Genomic DNA, 18218 nt, shown 5'->3' with positions numbered 1-18218 from the left:
CCCCCTGCCAGCCCCACGCCTTGGTGGCACAGGGTTGTCCCCGGAGAAGCTGTGCAGACAAGGGACAGCGGCACGGCAGGGCCAGAGCCACCCCGAGACCCCAGCCCGTGGTAATGTCCCCCCCCCTTCCCTGTGGGAATGCGATGGGGATACAGCTGGGGGAGCCCTGGCCTGGGCAAGCCGAGCAGGGTGAGTGAGAGACCAGGCAGAGCTGGATGGGGATGGGATGGGATGGGATGGGATGAGATGGGATGGGATGGGATGGGATGGGATGAGATGGGATGGGATGGGATGGGATGGGATGGGATGGGATGGGATGGGATGGGATGGGATGGGATAGGACAGGGATTAGGATGAGATGGGATGGGCATGGGGCCGGAGATGGGTCTGGGGCTAGGATGGACAGGGATTGGATGGGGATGGAGGTGGGGGGTAGGCATGGACATGGGATGACAGTGGAGACAGGGGTGGGATGGAGGTGGGCACAGGCATAGATGAAGAGATGGGAAAGGGCTAGGAATGGCGATGAGAAAAGCTAGCTGCAGAGCTGGACTTTGAAAAGTAGTCCCTGTAGTCCCTTGTAGGAAGGGAAGCAGGACCCCAACCCCCTGCAGCCCAAGCCGGGCTGGTTTGGCCTCCTCCAGCCCAGGAGCGGGACCCAGCGAGGGCCAGAAACATGTCCCAGCCTCCTCCAGCTGCTGCCTTCCCCGGGCAGCCACAGGGAAAAGCCACGGGAAAAGCGGTGGGATGCGCGGTGCCCTGAGCTCAGGGCCGCTGTCCTGCCGCTGTGACGGGTGACTCCGAGGTGGCAAGTGCCATCGGTTGGCAATTCCGCAGCTGGCCGGTTTCTCCCGTTCCATTCCCAAAGGGAGGCACAGCCGCTGTCACCTAATTTTACGACACGCTCCTTCCTCTCTCCCTGCGCCTCCCGCTCCGCTCCCGCGACCAAATGCCCAGCAGAGGTGGCGAGTGCTGGCCCGGGGGTGCCGCTTCCCAGCCAGCCCCCGCCGTTTGCTCCCCGCGGGCCAAACGGGCGCGGGGGCCCCTCCGGCACCGACGGGGGGTGATGCACCATTTTTGGTACCTCCCGGCTGTTGGCCGGGCAGGATCCGACCCCGCACAAAGTCCCGTGTGACCACATCGAGTCGCTCCAGGGCCGGTGGGGTCCGGTGGGGGGCTGCGCCTTCCTCCCCGCGCCCCAAATCAGTCCCAGCCATGGGTCCCTGAACCTCATGGCACCGCCGCTGTGTGCGCCCAGAGGGGCCAGATCCTGCGGGGCTGAACCCCCTCGTGTCCCTGCCGTGACCTGCCCCGGTGTGGTGGTGTCTGCGGTGCCACTCGGCAGCACCCGGGGGACACCCGCCCCGGCGGGGTTCGGGGCCGGCGGGTCCCGGGGGCACAGCGCGGTGGCAGCGCGGAGAGGCAGCGGTGGGACCGGCTGCATCCGCCTGGCACGGCATGGTACGGCACGGCACGGCACGGCCCCGCACGGCACAGCACGGCACGGCGCCGCATGGCCCCGCACGGCACGGCGCCGCGTGGCATGGTACAGCCCCGCACATCACGGCCTCGCACAGCACGGCACGGCCCCGCACGGCACAGCACGGCAAGACTGTACACAGGCCGGCATGGCACGGCCCCGCACAGCACGGCACGGCACGGCCCCGCACGGCACGGCACGGCAAGGCTGTACACAGCCCGGCATGGCACGGCCCCGCACATTACGGCACGGCACGGCACGGCACGGCACGGCCTGGGTGGTGGCGCCCTCTGCCTGTGACCACCGCGCCCCTGCGCTGCGCCCAGCCGAGCCGAGCCGAGCCGAGCCAAGCCGAGCCGAGCCGAGCCGGGAGCGCCCCCCACCGTCCCCCCGGCACAGCCCAGGGGTGGGGGAGGGGCGGTGCGGCTCCTCTCCCTCGGGGGGCGTGGCTCCGCGCCCCCTCCCCTGCCGGCCGTTCCAATGGGCGCTCGGCGGCGGCGCCCCGCCCCTGCGCGCCGCGTCACGGCCGTGCCATTGTTATGCAAATAAAAGGGGGAGTAAAAGGCGCGGCGCGGGGCGGCTGCGCTCCAGAGGGGTCCGGGCGCGGCGGCGGAGCGGCGGCGGTAGCAGCGCGGCGGCGGCGGAGCGGCGGGGCCCGGGTCCGGCGGCGGCTGCAGCACCGGCAGCCGCCCAGCAGCCGCATGCCCGGGCGGGCGGAGGCGTCGCCGTCCATGCGGGGCGGCGGGGCGTGAGCGGCGGCATGAGCCAGAGCGAGGTGTCGCCGTGCGCGGCGCCGCCGCCCAGCCAGCGCGTCTTCCAGGAGGCGGTGCGGCGGGGCAACACCAAGGAGCTGCAGTCGCTGCTGCAGAACATGACGAACTGCGAGTTCAACGTCAACTCCTTCGGGCCCGAGGGGCAGACGGCGCTGCACCAGTCCGTCATCGACGGCAACCTGGAGCTGGTCAAGCTCCTGGTCAAGTTCGGCGCCGACATCCGCCTGGCGAACCGGGACGGCTGGAGCGCGCTGCACATCGCCGCCTTCGGGGGCCACCAGGACATCGTCCTCTACCTGATCACCAAGGCCAAATACTCCGCCGGCGCCCGGTGATGCCGGGGCCGCCGCCCCCCCCCCCCTCCCCCGCTCCCCCGGCCGCCAAAGCTGCTCCCACCCCCGCGTGGGGTTTATTTGGCGAAGATTTGGGGCCCCACGCAAAACACGCCACCGTTCGCCTGCTTTTGTTTTGTTTTTTTTTTTTTCTTCCAAGGGTTGTTTTCCTACTGTAATGTGTTTGGGTTTTGTTTTTGGTTTTTTTTGTTTTGGTTTGTTGTTTTGTTTTGGTTTTTTTTCTCCTCCATCTACCTCGGCTGCACTCACAGTATTCACGGTTTCAGTTTGACATCTGGTCAGATGCTTTAAAGGCTCCCGCCCCCTCCCCGCTAATATTTAATCCTCTCTCCCCTCGCTCCCTTCCCTCCGATTTAAAGTATTCTGGCTCAGAAACGAATTCATTTCAACGCCCCTCGCCCCCCACCCCCATTCCCGCGTGCCCCGGGACGGGCTGGGGGCTCGGGGCACCGCGGGGGGGGCTCCTCCCTCCTGCAACCTTCCCCCGTGTTTTCCCACCGCTGATTTTTTTAATTTTAATTTTTTTTTCTTGAGGCGACTCCGTTGGAATATGACAGACACGGTTTTCTCACCCCGGTTTTGCTCCTTTTTTGTTTTATTTTGCGTTGGGTTTTCTACTTTGTTTCTTTTTTTTTTTGGGTGTCCGAAGAAAGTCTGCGTCCTCACCCGCTTCTTGAATCCGTTTAGCACACCTGAGATCCCAGGAAAAGACATTGAATCCTTCTGGTTTTGTGTGTAAACTGGGATTAGCAAATCCTGGACTTTTTTTTTTCCTTAAAAAAAAGAAATAAACTCTAGAGGCAGAGGATTTGCTTTTGCACAGGAAAGGGGCGCGAGCGCTCTCTGCTGCCTAGAGAGATGCCGGAAAACTACTGAAAATAGTTTGGGAACTTTATTTTTCTTTTGGTGAAACTTGGATAACACTTCTCAATGCAGAACGATTCATTTGATGTATGTAGATTCACCCGCCTTTTATATTATATATATGCCTAAATATATATATTTATAAAAGAAAGGGAGGAAGAAGAGAAAGCCACCCGAGGTCGCATTTTGAAGTGACTGCACGTATAATCGCAAATGCTGCTTTTTTTTTTGCTATGGCACAAGAACATCCATTTGGAAAATGCGGAAAATTTACGAAGTCTCCTTTCTCCCGCTGGTCTTTCAGCCCTCTTCTCTTCGTCTGCACTAAAGCCATCCGTATCACTGCCGTCTCCCCGTTCTTTCCTCTCTTGCTCCCTGCATCCAAACCATTGCGATTTAAAAAAAAATAGTTACCTGCTGGTTTATTTGGGTTGTGTCTTAAGTATTTATCATGTATGTATATATTTGTGGGTGAAGATTGTGAGCCTGGTTTTGTTGGAAGCTGGTGGTGAGTGTTTCAAAAATATGGTTTGGGAAATATGCTTTTTGTTGATGTTGTTTGTTTGCTTTCCTAGTCTTAAAACTAAAAAAAAAACAACTTGAGTCTGCCATGATTATTTCCCATTGCACTGAATATTCTGCTTTGTCTCTGATGGTTTCACCTACAGTTTGGTTTTTGGTTTTCTCCACTTCAACGATTTGAGATGATGTTTAAAAAAGCTCCAGATTTAAAGAAGAACAAGAGAAAAAGCGCTGTTGAAAGCGTCTGCTGTTAATGCTGTAATTTGCAAGGAACTGCTTGGCCGAAGTCTTTCTGTGAGCATGGAAGGGGGTGTCCAGCACTTCCACTGGTGCTTCTGTGCGATAGTTACGGGGTGGGAACAAGATCTTTTCTAGCGAGGTTTTATCGTCGTTACCAGATGGTTGCACATTTATATTTTTTTGACTAAATGGATTTGCCACAATGAAATGTCATAACATTTATGACATGATATTAAAAAGTGTATTGTAAAGCCAAGTTCTAGATGGATTTTTAAAAAGAAATCTTGGTTATAAACCCAGTCTAAAGGGAGCTCTGTCCAGTGTTGTAAAGACAACATGATGTAACCCATATTTATATTTTTATAAAATACCTATTAAGACTGTGAATCTCCTGTGTGAATTGCTGGGTGAGTTGTTTAAGAAAACTATTGTTCCTTTCCAGCCTCCTGGAGCTTTAGACACGCTGAGATTTTGGGAAACTGTATGTCGGGGAAGGGGGTTTGCTCTGAAATTGTGAGTTGATGTATTTTTACATCCCTTTGTATTTTACTGAAAAGCTGCTGCCCTTCCTAGTCCCTAGAGTTTCAATTTTCTATGCAACCCCCGCACCCCCCCGTCTCTCTTGATCCTGAGAAGTAAAAGGGATGCAGATTGATTCAAATTGAAATGAGGGTCCCCCCCACCCCCCTTGTTGGCTCATCGTGCTGCTGACCCTTCACGCCAAAACGGGGAGTACAAGAAAAATAAATTAAAAAAAGAGGCAGGTGGGGGAGGCTCTTTCATGCATGACTGGTTGCCTTCCAGCAGTCATCTTTTTAATTATTATTATTTTTGTAAGAAGAATATATTGATAATGTCAGTGAAATAAGCAGACATTGAAGCTGATGCACAGATTGCTCCAGAAAGGAGTTTTTCTGTAGATTTTTCTTTAGATGCGAATACCTTTTTTAATTATGTTAATTAATGTTAAGAATTTTTAGGCTTATATTGAAGCTGTATGTGGGTCACTATATGATCATTTCTAACTGGATAAAGTCTGTACAGTACAGCATATTCCTGAGTGTATGATATAGACGTGTAGCCCCAGAGTGCGAAATTTATAAATAAATTTTTCATTGATCTTTTTATAAAAAAAAAACCCAAAACTAAATGGCTTTTTTGTTTGTTCTTTCCCACATGGTTATGGGTGATGCTGGGTGGTTCCTGTGGTGGGGATGGCTGGCTAGGCTCCCCAGGTCCCTGTTTTGGTGTCTAAACCTGTAGCGCTCCTGGGGTTAAATGCATTCCCCAGAGGGTGATGGCTGGGGTGGATTTTGGGGGGATGCTGGAGCTGCAGCCCCTACCACCCCCTTCCCATAGCTGGAGGAAGCTCTGGGGTGTCCTGGTTTGCCCTATCCCACTGTTTGGTGGCTGGTGGAGGGGTGATGGCTCAGGACCAGGATGTGCTGGACCAGGCATGTGGTGCTTGAGATGTTCCTAAAGAAGTTGCTCAACCCAAGGGAGAGAAGTGGGAGCTCTGCAACCAGCTGTGGGACTGCTTCTGGGGTCTGTAGTGTTTGGGGGGTGCATTTGGGTCTGCAGCCCCAGCCCCACTGGCTGAGCGCCCTGTGATTCCCTGCAACCCTTCCCAGGCTTTTTGCTTCAACCTGAGTCCCAGCAAGGGTTTGAAGCGGCTTGGTCCTTGCCAAACCCTTGGGCTGTGGGGATGGGGTCACCTCTAGCCAGAAGCTGCTGTTGGACTGGTGGTGGGGCGAGGGTCAGCATGGGGTCTCCATCCCCAAGGGCACCTCTGTCATCTCACGTGGCTCAGAGCAGGCTGGTGCCCAAAAGCGGGCTGAGTGCTGCACCTTTGGAGGTTTTCCAGGCAGGATCCGGCTGCTCTGGGAAGTGGGAAAAGCAGAGGCAGCCCTGTGCCAGCACCCGCTGGGTCCTGCCCTCAGCTGGGGCTTTGAAAGCAGGGGGCAGGCAAGCTTCCTTCACTGGCACTGGTGTGGGGGTTTTGAATGAGGCTTTTTCTATATCAATAATTTTTCCAGCTCTGGAAATTCCCAAATCCCCAGGAAATTTGTGCCATGCTCAGTTTGACTCTGGGTGTGGATTCCCAGGAATGCCGGGAGCGCTGTCCTGCAAATGGCAGTGGGGAGGAAACCTGGAGAAGGGGCTTGGTGTGATCTCTCCAGGTTGGCCAACTTCCACCCTGATGTGCCAAGCCCCGTGCCACACTGCCAGCACAGGACAGTGCCGGGGATGGGCACAGCCGGCTGCCCAGGGTGCCCTGGGGACACGCAGCCTGCCCAGGCACAGCCCTGGATGGACACCGAGTGACCCAGCTGGTTTTTAGCAGGACAAAAAAAGATGATGCCAAAAGCATCAGGTTTTGGTATCAACCCGCTGGTTGTCCTGTGGGTTTATCGCCCAGGTCTCGCAGCTGCTGCTGACTGTGGCCAGACCTGTGGGATGTGTCCGTGGGGTGAGCATCGCTCCCCTCTCCTGCCATGCCGTGATCTTGTCCCACCTGGGCACTGTGTGACACCAGCCCACCAGTGAGTGCCCCCAGACCTCCCACCAGCACAGCGGTCCATGGGCTCACACCTGGGGGTGCAGCTCACACCTGCCTCACCACCAGGCTTAGGATGTTGCAAAAAACTCATCCAGGTGCCTGCTTGGAGTTGTCACGGAGCTGGGCTCAGCCCGGCTCGGCTCAGCCCTGCAGCTTCTCGCCGCTCACCTCATCCCAGAGCTTCAGCCAGGCTGGCCAGGCCAGCCACCACCTCCAGGATGGGTTTTTCCAAGGAAACACAGCATTTCTGCACACAGCTTCCTTCACCCCGCGGCAGCCAGAGCAGGCTGGGGCCTCTGGCAGCCCCTTCGCAGGGGATTTGGGTTGGGTGGTGAATACAAATCACACCCCCTGGCACCCAGCCCAGCGCCCACGAAGCCACCCTGTGTCCCTGGGCTCCCACATGCAATGGCCCCCGCAGCAGGGATGTGCCAAGGGCGCAGCCGACCCCCAACCCCCCAGGACTGAGCCCACCAGGGAGCAGTCACCCTGGTACCAGGCTCCCTGTATGGCCCGTGGCCACCCCGCTTTGCAGCTCTCTACAGAAAGCCTGTCCAAGAAATCTAGGAACTCCAAAGACTTGCTTTTTCTTCCTTCTTCTTTTTTTTTTTCCCCCTTTTCTATTTTTGTTCCAATAAAACAAAAATATTGGATCATTTGGTGGCATAAGCACATTCTTCTGGCATTTTTGCATGTCCCTGGCCGCGCATTATTGTCCACTGGCCACATTACGTAGGTGCTGTTGTTCCAAGAGAAACCAAAGCAAGAATTTGAACTTTCAAGTGCTTCCTACCATTGTCTTTTGCTTTTGTTTGTGCTACTGACTCCAAACCAGATGGATCGGGCTCCCCTCCGGCCATGGGGGCGATGGGAAGTCAACACAGCCTGGTGAGGTTTGACAGCTTTGTCTTCTCTTCTATTGCCCTTCATCCGTCAAGCCCAGCCATCGGAGCTGAATCGACCAACGCATATGGATGGGGGGGAGGAGGTGGGATTTTATTTGAATTTCAGGGAGCTTAACACAGTAAGTAATGAATGAGAAAGAAAGACAGCGAGCAGGCGAGCAAGAGGGGACGGGCTGTAATCAAAATTCAGTACATTTTAAATAGATGCTTTGTTGGGCGTTTGTATGACTATGATAATGCCGCGGTCTGCAGATCCGAATAAGAGTTACCTTTTTTTTAAAAAAAAAAGAAATCACAATCAACTTCTGTTCGGTGCTGGGGAGGAGACGGCAGCTCGGTCTGGCTGTCCAGACTGGCCTCTTTTCCAGCCTCTATATTTTGTCCCTTCTTGAGGCTTTCTGGGCTCCATCCCTGCCATGGGGGTGAGCCCCTCTGGGTGGGTGGGAGGCAGGGGGTGGCAGGGTGGCCGGGCAGGCCACAGTTGGTGGCACCCAGAGTCCACAGCACATCGTGCAGGACAGGACGGCTCATGGTTTCAACCTGTTTTGCTGCTGACCCAAAGCTGCTGCAGTGTTTGATGTTGGGTCTTGGTGCAAAGGTCCTGGTCTCCCAGATCCCTCCAAGGCTGGAGCTGGCCACCGTCTGGGGCATGGAGTTGTTTTGGGGTCTTCCTGGAGTGCATGTGACCTTCACACCCTGCCACGAGGTGGGTACAAGGTTTTCAGTGCCAAGCCCCCATGCCCTAAAATTGCTGCCACTCTGTGGACCTCCATGCTCAGGGGGCTGTGTCCCCCCAGGGATGCTCCCAGGCTTGGGATGCCTCAGCACAGGGACCATGGGGGGCTCCCATTTCTCCTTGGTAGCAGTGAGCATCCCAGGGAATAGCATTGTCAATCGTGTGGGCAGCAGAAACTTCTTTCTTCTCTTCCCAAACATTCTTCAGCAATGTCCCACTCCCACCATGAGCACCCATCTCTAGGGGTGCCCAGGGAGAGGTGACCTCTGGGTCTCACAGCGGGTGGGATGCAGAACTGTGAGTGCAATGTAGGTTTTAGCTTCCTCATGTTAGCAGGTTTCTTTTCCTGACCCTAACAAAATGGCCAAGAAGGGAAACATCCTGGTTTGGCTCATTTTGGGGAGGACAGTGGATGGGGCTTGGGTCTGGAGGTGTGGAAGGCTGCTTGGATGGAGGGAGTGAGGGAAGGATGGGGGGTGGCTAGGGAGGGTTGGGGGGGATCGCTGGGGACATGGAGGGATGGGGGGTGGCTCGGAGGGTTGGGGAATAGAAGCATGGCTGGGGATGCACAGATGGGCAGAAGAACAGACAGAGGCAAAGCTGGACTGCAGGATGGATGACAAACTTGGAGGTGGTTGGGACAACTGTTTTAATTGGAAACTCCTCGTTCAGCCTGAATCCAACAGGATCCTGTGCCTGGGAACAGTCTCTGAGGACGAGCCAAGGAGAGCAGCACCACCAGCAGCACCCTCGTGAGGTGGCAGACCTTGGCACAGCTGAGCTGAACGTGTCCTCCTGCTGCTTTTTAAGACAAGGGTCCCCAGAAGGTGCCTCCCTTTTCCCCTCATGATCTGGCAGCAGCCCTGGCAGCCCAGAGGAGTGCAGAGGGACACAGAAGCCCAGCTGTGACCGTCAGCTGGCAAATCCATCTTCCTTGTTTCTGAGCCAGCCCAACACCAACCAGCTTCAGGTTTATCCTGAGCAGGGTGGCCACGCTGGCTGTGCTGGCCCGCGGGGAGCCCGGCACAGGAGTGCAGGCAGATGCTCCTGCACAGCGTGGAGGGGAGGCAGGGCTGACCCAGCCAGCACGGCCACGTGCACCCCTGGCTAGAGGAGACATGGCCAGAGGAGACACTGGCCAGGCAATGACTGGCTGCTCTGCTAGCTTCTGCAATGTGTCAGGGGGGCAATGTGAGGCTGGGACTCAGCACTGGATCTCAGCAGCACCCTGGGGCTCAGGCAAACACCAGGGCACAACGAGCAGGCTCCTGGCTCCAAATGAATTTAACAACCAAGGAGCATCTCTGGCTGCAAACGGCATCTCTGAGCCTCCCGTCACTCCAGGAGCGCACTGCATCCTCAGTTCTTGTTTCCTCCAGCTGAAAAAACACTTCTCACGTATGCCCAGTCAACAGCAGGGGTATTACAAAGGATGCAATTGCACAGATGGACTCCAAATGTGCCCAGACCTCTCTCAGGTTTACTGCCCAGGAGCATGCCTGCTTGCTCAGGGAGCTGGGATGTCTCAGCATGGTTGTCCCACTGTGAGCTGGGGGAGGAGTGGCACGGTAGCTCTCTTGACACCTGATTTCATTTAATTATGCCTAAAAGACTCAATCATCTGGCAGCTGGAGGGGTCTGCTAGGGAGCGGGTGGAGGAGTGGGAGGCACTGATTGCATGCTTGCAGCCTGCCCCAGGGGCTTCCCCTGCTGCCCCGTCCCATACCCAGCCTGCCCCACCGAGAGGAGTTGGTTCTTCCAGCAGCCCAACACCTTTGGGAACCACCAGCAGCTCTGACACTTACTGGGATCTCTCCCTGGATGCTTCAGCTCAGAGCTCACACCTGGGGGACCCCTGGCCCAGCCTCAGGGGGCTGGGACACCCTGAATGAATGAATCCCTCCAGGAAGAGGGATGCAGGGTGGCCTGAGGCAACAGGGCTATGGGTGCAGGAGGGTGCCGACTCAGCACCCACCGCCCTGCATGTCCCCATGAACAGGGGGGCACAGGGAAGCCCTGACCTCGCTCTGCAGCACCAGGACCAGCCCCTTGTCCCCCAGCACAGCGGCTGGCTGGGGCAACGGTCCCCAGCGGGTCTCCACATTTCACCCTGCTCACATTCACAGCTACGGTGACAACTCCGAGCCGCCCCCCGTCCCCTTTTCCACTCACTACTCCCCCTCATTCAAAGCCTCTGTCCTTTTAAGCTATTTTTTTCCCCTCCTATTCATTTCCCGGACGCCTCTATCCTTTTCTCTTGCCTAGCCCCTCTCCCGGAGCAGCTGCTATGCTAATAAGCATGAGGCAGAAAAGGGAGCGAGCCTTTGCAGTGGCTGGGGAAGAGAGAAAGACCCCAGAGCCCTCCAAATGCTAAATAAATCCAAGGCTGGAGCAGCATCCCCGAACAAAGAGGCCTGGCCTTCCCCCCCCTCTTCCCCTCTTCCCAATTCCACCACCTTTTCACATTCAAATCCATTAAACAGCGAGCAGAAAGACCCCAAGTATTCATAGCATTGCATTAAAGAGAAAGCCCCGTGGTCCGTCTCCATCCTGGCCGGGCGGAGGGAAGGGCTCTCCATCCCCACTGGGCTGCCCGGGGGCTGTGTCTGCTGCGGGCTGGGAAACTGCCAGGCTCTGGCCCCTCAGCATGGCAGAAGAAGGACAAAAGCCCCCTGGCCACCACACAGGGGGATGAGCTGCCTCTCACCTGTGTCCCAGGTTTCTTCCCTGCCTGGGACCCTTGGGCTCCTCCGGGATGCAGCTCCTGGGTTCTGCGTGCAGCTGGCAGGGGTTGGGTGGGAACCGCACGAGGTGGGAGAGTCTGGGGGTACAACCAGGTGGGGACCCCCATGTGTGTCCTGCTTGTTGAGGGTGCTGGGGCGTGTCACAGCAGTGGCGGGGCAATGGGGACACCCCAATCTTGGGGCAGTGAAGACCTCCCGCAGACAAACCCGGGGTTCCTGGTCTTGGTAAAGGGTGAGAAGGGAGAGGGCTCCTGCAGGGCCAGGCACAGCCGAGGACCACTGCAATGCACCCCCCAGCCCCTGAGCAAGGACCAGCCACCTCTGCCTCACCACAGCTGGTGCTTACCCAGCAAGGCAGGTGCCTTGTGCTGGTAACAGTGGTCCCTTATGCCAAAACTGGTGATTTCCTACTCATTTTGCCTATTTTACCCTAGAGTCAGAGCAGCTTTCTGGTACAGTGACCTCAGACCTCGCAGTACAGTGAGAGGATGCAGTGATGGAGGTGGACATGTCGGTGGGCTCCATGCCAACTGCTGAGGCTGGTGATGGGTGGTCTGAAGGGATGTGACTCTTCTCTGGAGGAGGAATAAGTGGGCATTTTCTTCTTCTGCCTTCTGGGATGGAAATGGAGATGCACCTCCAAGAAGGATTTCATGCTCTTCTCGGGTACCAAGTTTCTGTTGGAGTCACAGAACTCCAGGAGACGGGGCTTTCACAACCAAATATTGAAAAATGTTTTAAAATAATGGATTTTAACACATGAGGGTTGAAGCTGTCTGAGTGATGCCAGTGGGACCATGGGGACTATGATGGTCACATGCAGTACTCAGGAGGCAGCAGTAACTGGGACCCTGCCTGCACAGCTTGGTCACTGGAGTGAGATTCAGCTCTGTCCCTGGGGTGTCTGTCCCAGGTGGTGTCTGGGCTCCTTCACAGGTTATGGAAGCAGAGGATGGATGACAGCACTTACACCTAAGCTCCTTCTGCGGCTTGAGGGGTCCTCATGTGTCCTGCCTGCCCTCAGCCCCAGGGTCTGGAGGCCATCCCATCTCCTAGACTTGCACAGATGTCCACCTCCACATCCAATCCTGGGCTCCTGCAGCCATGTTCATGTGGTGACCAGATCTCTGTCCTGACCATTGCAGGTGCTGCTCAGCTTTGGGGTGCGTGAGGGACCAGGCCAGCAAGAGATCTAGATCAGAAGATGGGGACAGGTGGAACAACCCTCAGGAAACCTAAAATGACATCAGCCGCTACATGGGACGCAAGACATGGGAGCTCAGAGCCCCATCCCTGCAGCGCCGGATCCCAAAGCTGTGTGTGTAGGGCCCTGAAGTGTGTCTTTGCATGGGGACCTGGGCTCCTAAGGATGGTCCTAGCAGCATGAGAACCCTGGGGTGCCTTCATCACTGATACTTCAGGGCTGTTAGGACTTTGCTGAGCCACCCCATCCTTGCTCCCTGTTGCAGACCACCAGCTACTCAGCCTGGAAATGTCTTGCTCACTGCAGGGCTCCTTGCTGGGCTCCACCAGGGGTGCGTTCCCCCAGAGAACACAGCTCTCTGGGGTGCATGTCAGCAAGGACTCAGAGAGGTTTCCAAGAACCCACTGTTCTGTGAAGGAAACCAGCTCTAGCCAGGAATCTCAGCCTCACATTCCCAATTCACAGAGAAGGGAGATGTTTCCATCCCTACCAGGGGGAACTTGTGTGTGCAAACACTGACTGACCCAGCACACTAATAGCACAGAGGGAGCTGTGCTGTGCCAGCTGTGGTGGGCTGGCCCTTCCTTGGCAAGGGGGTGTCCTTGGGCAGCGGCAGCAGGCACCGATCCTGCAGTACCCTGAGTGGGTGACTCACACCTACCTGCTCCTCACTTGAGACAAGACATGGAGGGTCAAGCTGGCATTGGAGGGTGCAAGAGGCATGGAAAGACCCAGATGCTGCCAACACTACAGTCCTGCTCCAGGGTGACTCTCCATGTGTCTTCCCATGGGTTTCGTCAGTGACAGAGGGCCATTGCCCACCATTGCCCTTGGGGGCCCCTCATTGCCAGGGTGACCCTAAGCCCATGTCCCACTATTTCGCTCAGCTCCAGCCCCTCCCAAGGACCAGCCCCAGCAGCAAAATCCACCTGCCCAGACCTGCCCTTGGAATAGCCAAAAGACCAGAGCATGACAAGTCCTTCATCATGCACACACTGGTGGTATGGGATGAATGGGATGGGTGGGAGGGATGAACGCAAGCCACCATGCCCCATCTGCACCCCAAACTGCACGGCTACAGGAGGTGCTGAGAAGGTGCAGTGAACACCATGGGGGTTTTGGGGTCTTTGACAAGAGGATGTGATTGACGAGCGGTGGGGCACCACCATCTCCAACACTAAGGCTGTAGCTGGAAGTGCCTCAGCCTTTCTCCAGGTGTGCAAGCACAAGCCTAACCCTGCTGCAGGCTCCAGCCTTCCTCCAAGTGCTGAGCAGCGGTGCTTGCCTTAAGCTCCAGCCCTGCAAGCTCTGCTGAGGCCAGGGCAGCGAGTGTCCCGGGGACCCAAATTGCCCATCACTCCTCGGCTAGTCGAAGGGATGTCCCAGCTGCCTCCTCATCCTCGTGGGGCTGGCTAGGGACACTGTGTGCTGGGTTGGGCTGGCTGACCCAAGGGACCTGCACACACCGCAGTGCTGCTGTCCCCCATCATGGCTGCACAGAGGGGCTGCAGCATGGTGGGACCATCCCAGGCAGGTCTACCTGCAGCGGCAGGTGGGACAGGGGTCCGGGGCATCCCTCTGATGGGCTGGCCGGGGAGAAAGGTCTCTGCTTAGCGATGCAGGAATGCAGGTCAGGCTGAATGCGGCGGAGGCGGGTCTGATCTGGTGCCCCACTAAGCCCCCATTCTTTCCCAGCCGGTGCATCTTGTATTCAGGCTGCCTGCTCCTAAGCAGAGCGTCTTTAATCCTTCCCTTGTCTCCTTCGTTCCCTTTCAGGCCTTTGGCCAATGGGAAGGGGATGAGCAGCTCTCTGCAGGAAGGAAATTAAAAGCGAGGAGGAGGGTAGGGAGGAGGAGAGCGCAGGGAGGGGGACTTGGAAGGGGAGACAATCCTGGAGTGGAGATGCCAGTCATCGGGGTCTCAATAGCCCCATTCACCCTGCCCAGCCACACAGAAAATCAGGGTCACCAGGATCCATGCCCTGCCTGGAGACAACTGTTGCTTTATTCTTTTTAATTGCTGGAAAACGCAGAAAAGTTCACTTGTGTGTGTGGCTGGCTCCGGTGGGGGCTGCGCCGGGGGGCGCAGGCGGCGGAGGGGCGGGAGGGATGGGGTGAGGCCGACCCGCATCGAGAAGGGACACAAAAAGCAGCCGCACGTGAGGGTGGAGGCTGCGACCCAGCGTGGTAGAGGAGCCATCTGTACGGCTGGCAGCGCAGGGACAGTCGCACCCCGATGGGGACACCGTGGCTATGCCCCCTGGGCACGCATGGGAAGGGTCCCCTGGGGTTTTGGGGTGGAGGGGGCAGCCCCAGGGCCAGCGGCCAGGCAGAGGAGGGACCTGTGCAGACAGACACATGTGGGTGGATGGGCAGGTGTCCCCACATCTCTGGGCATGGAGATGCCTGGGCTGATGTTTCTGGCTGGAGACGCAGCAACTGGGAAGCTTGAGGCACATGCACCCACAAAAGGACACCCAGTGGTAAATTGCCATCCCGAGCGTGCTGACACACCTCCTAGATGGACGCACAGCCATGCCACCTCCACCTTAAGATTCTGCTCCAAGTGTCACCCCAGTCAGGTGGACGGCTGCACCCGAGGTGGAGGTCCTGTCTCTCCGCACTCATGCAGCCAACCCCAGGGATGTCTCGATGTCCCAGAGGGCACGTGTGCAGCCTCGGGGCTCTGGGGAACCGGCTGTCCCAGCAGCCCTCTGGCTCCGCCATCCACCCCTCTTGCTGTCTTACATACCCCGATGTGGCTGAGCACCTACCTGGAGATGCAGGTCACCATGGGTTACGTGCCACTGATCAGCAGGTCTGCACCAGCAGGTCCACAGGTGCCATCCAGCTCTGATGGGTGGTGGGTGCCAGGGGACACTGAGAGTAGGACACATGTGCCTGGGCCACAGACAGAGCCAGCCTGTCTCCACCAGGAACATCTCTGCTTATCATCCCCCAGGTCTTCTATGAGCCTGGGGTGATTTGTGCCTGTTGCAGTCCCCAGATTTGGGTTTCACTTCCCTCCCCGGCCCAGACTTTGCCCTGCTTTGCTGAACACTCAGCTTTTCTTTCTGAAGAGCATCAGAGATGGGCTGGCCATGCCAGTGGTCCTGCCTGCTCTCCTGCAGCTCATTCTCAGTCCACAGCACTCTGTGACCCACAGGACACAGGGCAGCATCCTTTGAGGTTTCCATGATACCTGTGCCACCTTGCAAGTTCTCACCCCACCCTGTACCACCATCGCTGCCTACCCCCTTGGTTGGCATGGGGCTGGCAAGCCCAGTGCAAGGACAGGCAGGCAGCGCCTGGTGTACCGGCTAGCCTCTGAAGCAAGGGAGATGCCTGCTGAGCATGGCCCAAGCCTCCAGCTGGTCTCCTGACTCATCCCACAAGTGCTGTGGGGTGTTCACCCTCAACACAAGGCCTGGAGACTTCACTCTGTCACGTCTGGGTTGAGGGATCTCAAAACCTTCAGGGCTGGAGCAGAGTCCCCAAACTAAGGAGCAGCCAGTGGGTAGGGAGGAGGAGGAGGAGGAGGTGAAGGAGGAGGAAAGGCAGGTTTGTGGAGCACAGAAAGGAAACCTGCTGCAGAGCACAAACATCCCATGCTGTTCCTGGGCAGAGGGGCTGTGGGGGACACACTCCCTCCGAAACCCAGCTCATGTGCCTGCAGCCTGAGCACCCTTCCCAGCAGCTGTTATTTTAAAGCCATAACTGCAGCTATTTTAAAACCATAACTTGACCAGCCCTGATCAAATGCAAATAGAGACCTTCCCTGGGCCACAGCCTGGGCAGACTCAGACAGGAGTGTAACCACAGCTAGGGGACAAAAAGACATTTGAGAGACAAATGCCCTGGATGTTCAGAGTGTTTGGAGAAGGACACGAAGCAGAAGCTGAAGGATGCTGAGCCCTGATGCTGCCAGACAGCTGACCCAGGAGCAAGGGCAGAACTGGAAATGCTTTCACACCAGTGCTGAGATCACAAGGGGAAGTGGAAAGCTTGGCAGCATGGGATGGCATTGTGCACCAGGACAAAGAGACCTGGGGGAAGGATGGTAGGCACCAAGATGCAGTGATGCCCCAGCTTTATAGGAGTGACAGAGGAGGGGTATGGTTAGGTGGGGTGATGTATCGAGTGAAACAGTGTAGGCAAAAGTGTGTGAAGGAATCTTTGCAGGTGAAAATCCCAGGGTCTGATAGTAAAAATGTAAAATTCAGATTGCACACAATGAGACCAGTAAGCCATGGGGAAACATGAAGTGGCCAACAGTGGTGAGCAGATCCCCAGGCCTGGCACACATGCTGCAGCAGGTTGCACAGAGGAGCCAGACCAGTCTGAAGTCTTCAGGTTCACAGGTGACACTCAGCTCTGCTCAATGGCCAAAGGCTGTGTTGATGGCAAGGAGTTTCAGAAGGACCTCACAAAACCGAAGAGCAAAGAAGTAGCAGGTGAACTTAACGTGATGCTTCAAGGGAGGAGCAATCAGGGTGAGGCATCAGCATGGAGCTTGGGGAGGGTGGTTAAACTCAGGAGGAGAGCTGGGAGCCATCACTGACCCAGTGATTTCAGAGAGCTGTTAAAGGGCAGCAGCAGCCAAAAAAGTCATCAAAATGTCGTGTGATTGAGAAGGGCACTGGGAACCAGTTGGAAAGTGTTCTGCAGAAAACCTTGGTGAGCCTTTACCTTGGGTGCTGTGTGTTGGAGCTCTGTTTTTTCACAGCTCGGGAATTTACTTTCTCTGGATCTGCTCTGTAACAACTGAGGAGGTGAAGCGCCTCTTGTATGAGAGAGGACTGGAGAGGCTGAAACTCCCCTGTTTGGAAAGGGGGACACCAAAGGAGGACATGACTGAGGCTTGCAAAATCATGAAGGTGGTGAACAAGATGAGCATGAAACTGCAGTACTCCAGCAGTCCTTGGAGCAAGGATCGGAACTAGCAGGTGATGGGTTTAAAACAGGGTAAACATAAAATTCCTTGACTTAGCAGGATTTGAATGTCTAGAGCTTGCTGCCATGGGGGAAACAGAGCCAGACAATACTGGCAGGTTCGGAAAGGGACTTGACAAGCTTGTGGACAACAGGTTCATAAAGGGATACTGAAAGAACTAGGCAGGAACATCTCCTCTGACCCATAATACAGCTGGTGGGGAGTGGACAAGGAGGAGAGTAAGGGCTATGGAAATGAATAGCATCTCCTTTTTCTGCTGTTGGATACCGAGTCCTGGTGGTCCTCACTTCTGCAGAGGTCTGCCTGATGTGCCACCATGTCAGGGCATGGGGCCCTGGGGTACTGCTGGCGGTGCCCGGTATTCCTCCAGGTTCTGCCATGCCTCCTGCCCCGTGCCAGCCACACTGTGCCGCCGCAGCTCTGCCCAGCCCCACAGGGGCTGCTGAGGGCTGGAGCTTCTCAGCACCAATGGGGCCAGGGGAATTTGGTCTGCAGGAATTTTCTGGTGGTTTCTCCCTACAGTTGGTTTCTGTCCAAACTGGTTTGAAATCAAAGCGTTTTCTAAACTTCCTGCAAGTTGGCAGCTGCTTGCACCCGACAACTCCCACAGGACTGCTGCTGCCCCATCCCCTTGACAGAGCAATCCACAGGGACATCCCTCCTTGAGCACCCAGAGTCACCTGTCCTGGATGCTGCTCCCTGGGGCTGCTGTGCATGGGACCCCAGAGCCCAGGGCCCTGGACCCTGAGGTCCCAGCAGCCCCCCTCCCTAGAGAGCCGTGCTCGGCAGAGGGTCCATCACAGCCCTGTGCAGCGTGGAGGGTTTCTCCATCCCAGTCCCTGCGAAAGCAGCCGTTCAGTGATGCCGGCATGAGTGCAGCCACA

General features: G+C 56.6%; 1 protein-coding gene across 1 annotated transcript; it reads left to right on the top strand.

Annotated features, from left to right (window-relative positions):
* The first annotated feature begins 2022 nt into the window (after positions 1-2022).
* On the top strand, positions 2023-5376 carry NRARP (NOTCH regulated ankyrin repeat protein). The gene has a single exon (XM_080402276.1). The coding sequence runs from the start codon at positions 2241-2243 to the stop codon at positions 2586-2588; it is 348 nt and encodes a 115-aa protein (XP_080258402.1). The 5' UTR covers positions 2023-2240; the 3' UTR covers positions 2589-5376.
* Positions 5377-18218: the final 12842 nt, after the last annotated feature.

This window comes from Falco punctatus, assembly GCF_963210335.1.
Source record: "Falco punctatus genome assembly, chromosome: 9".
Lineage (NCBI taxonomy): Eukaryota > Metazoa > Chordata > Aves > Falconiformes > Falconidae > Falco > Falco punctatus.
This window is presented reverse-complemented; position numbering and strand designations above follow the sequence as displayed.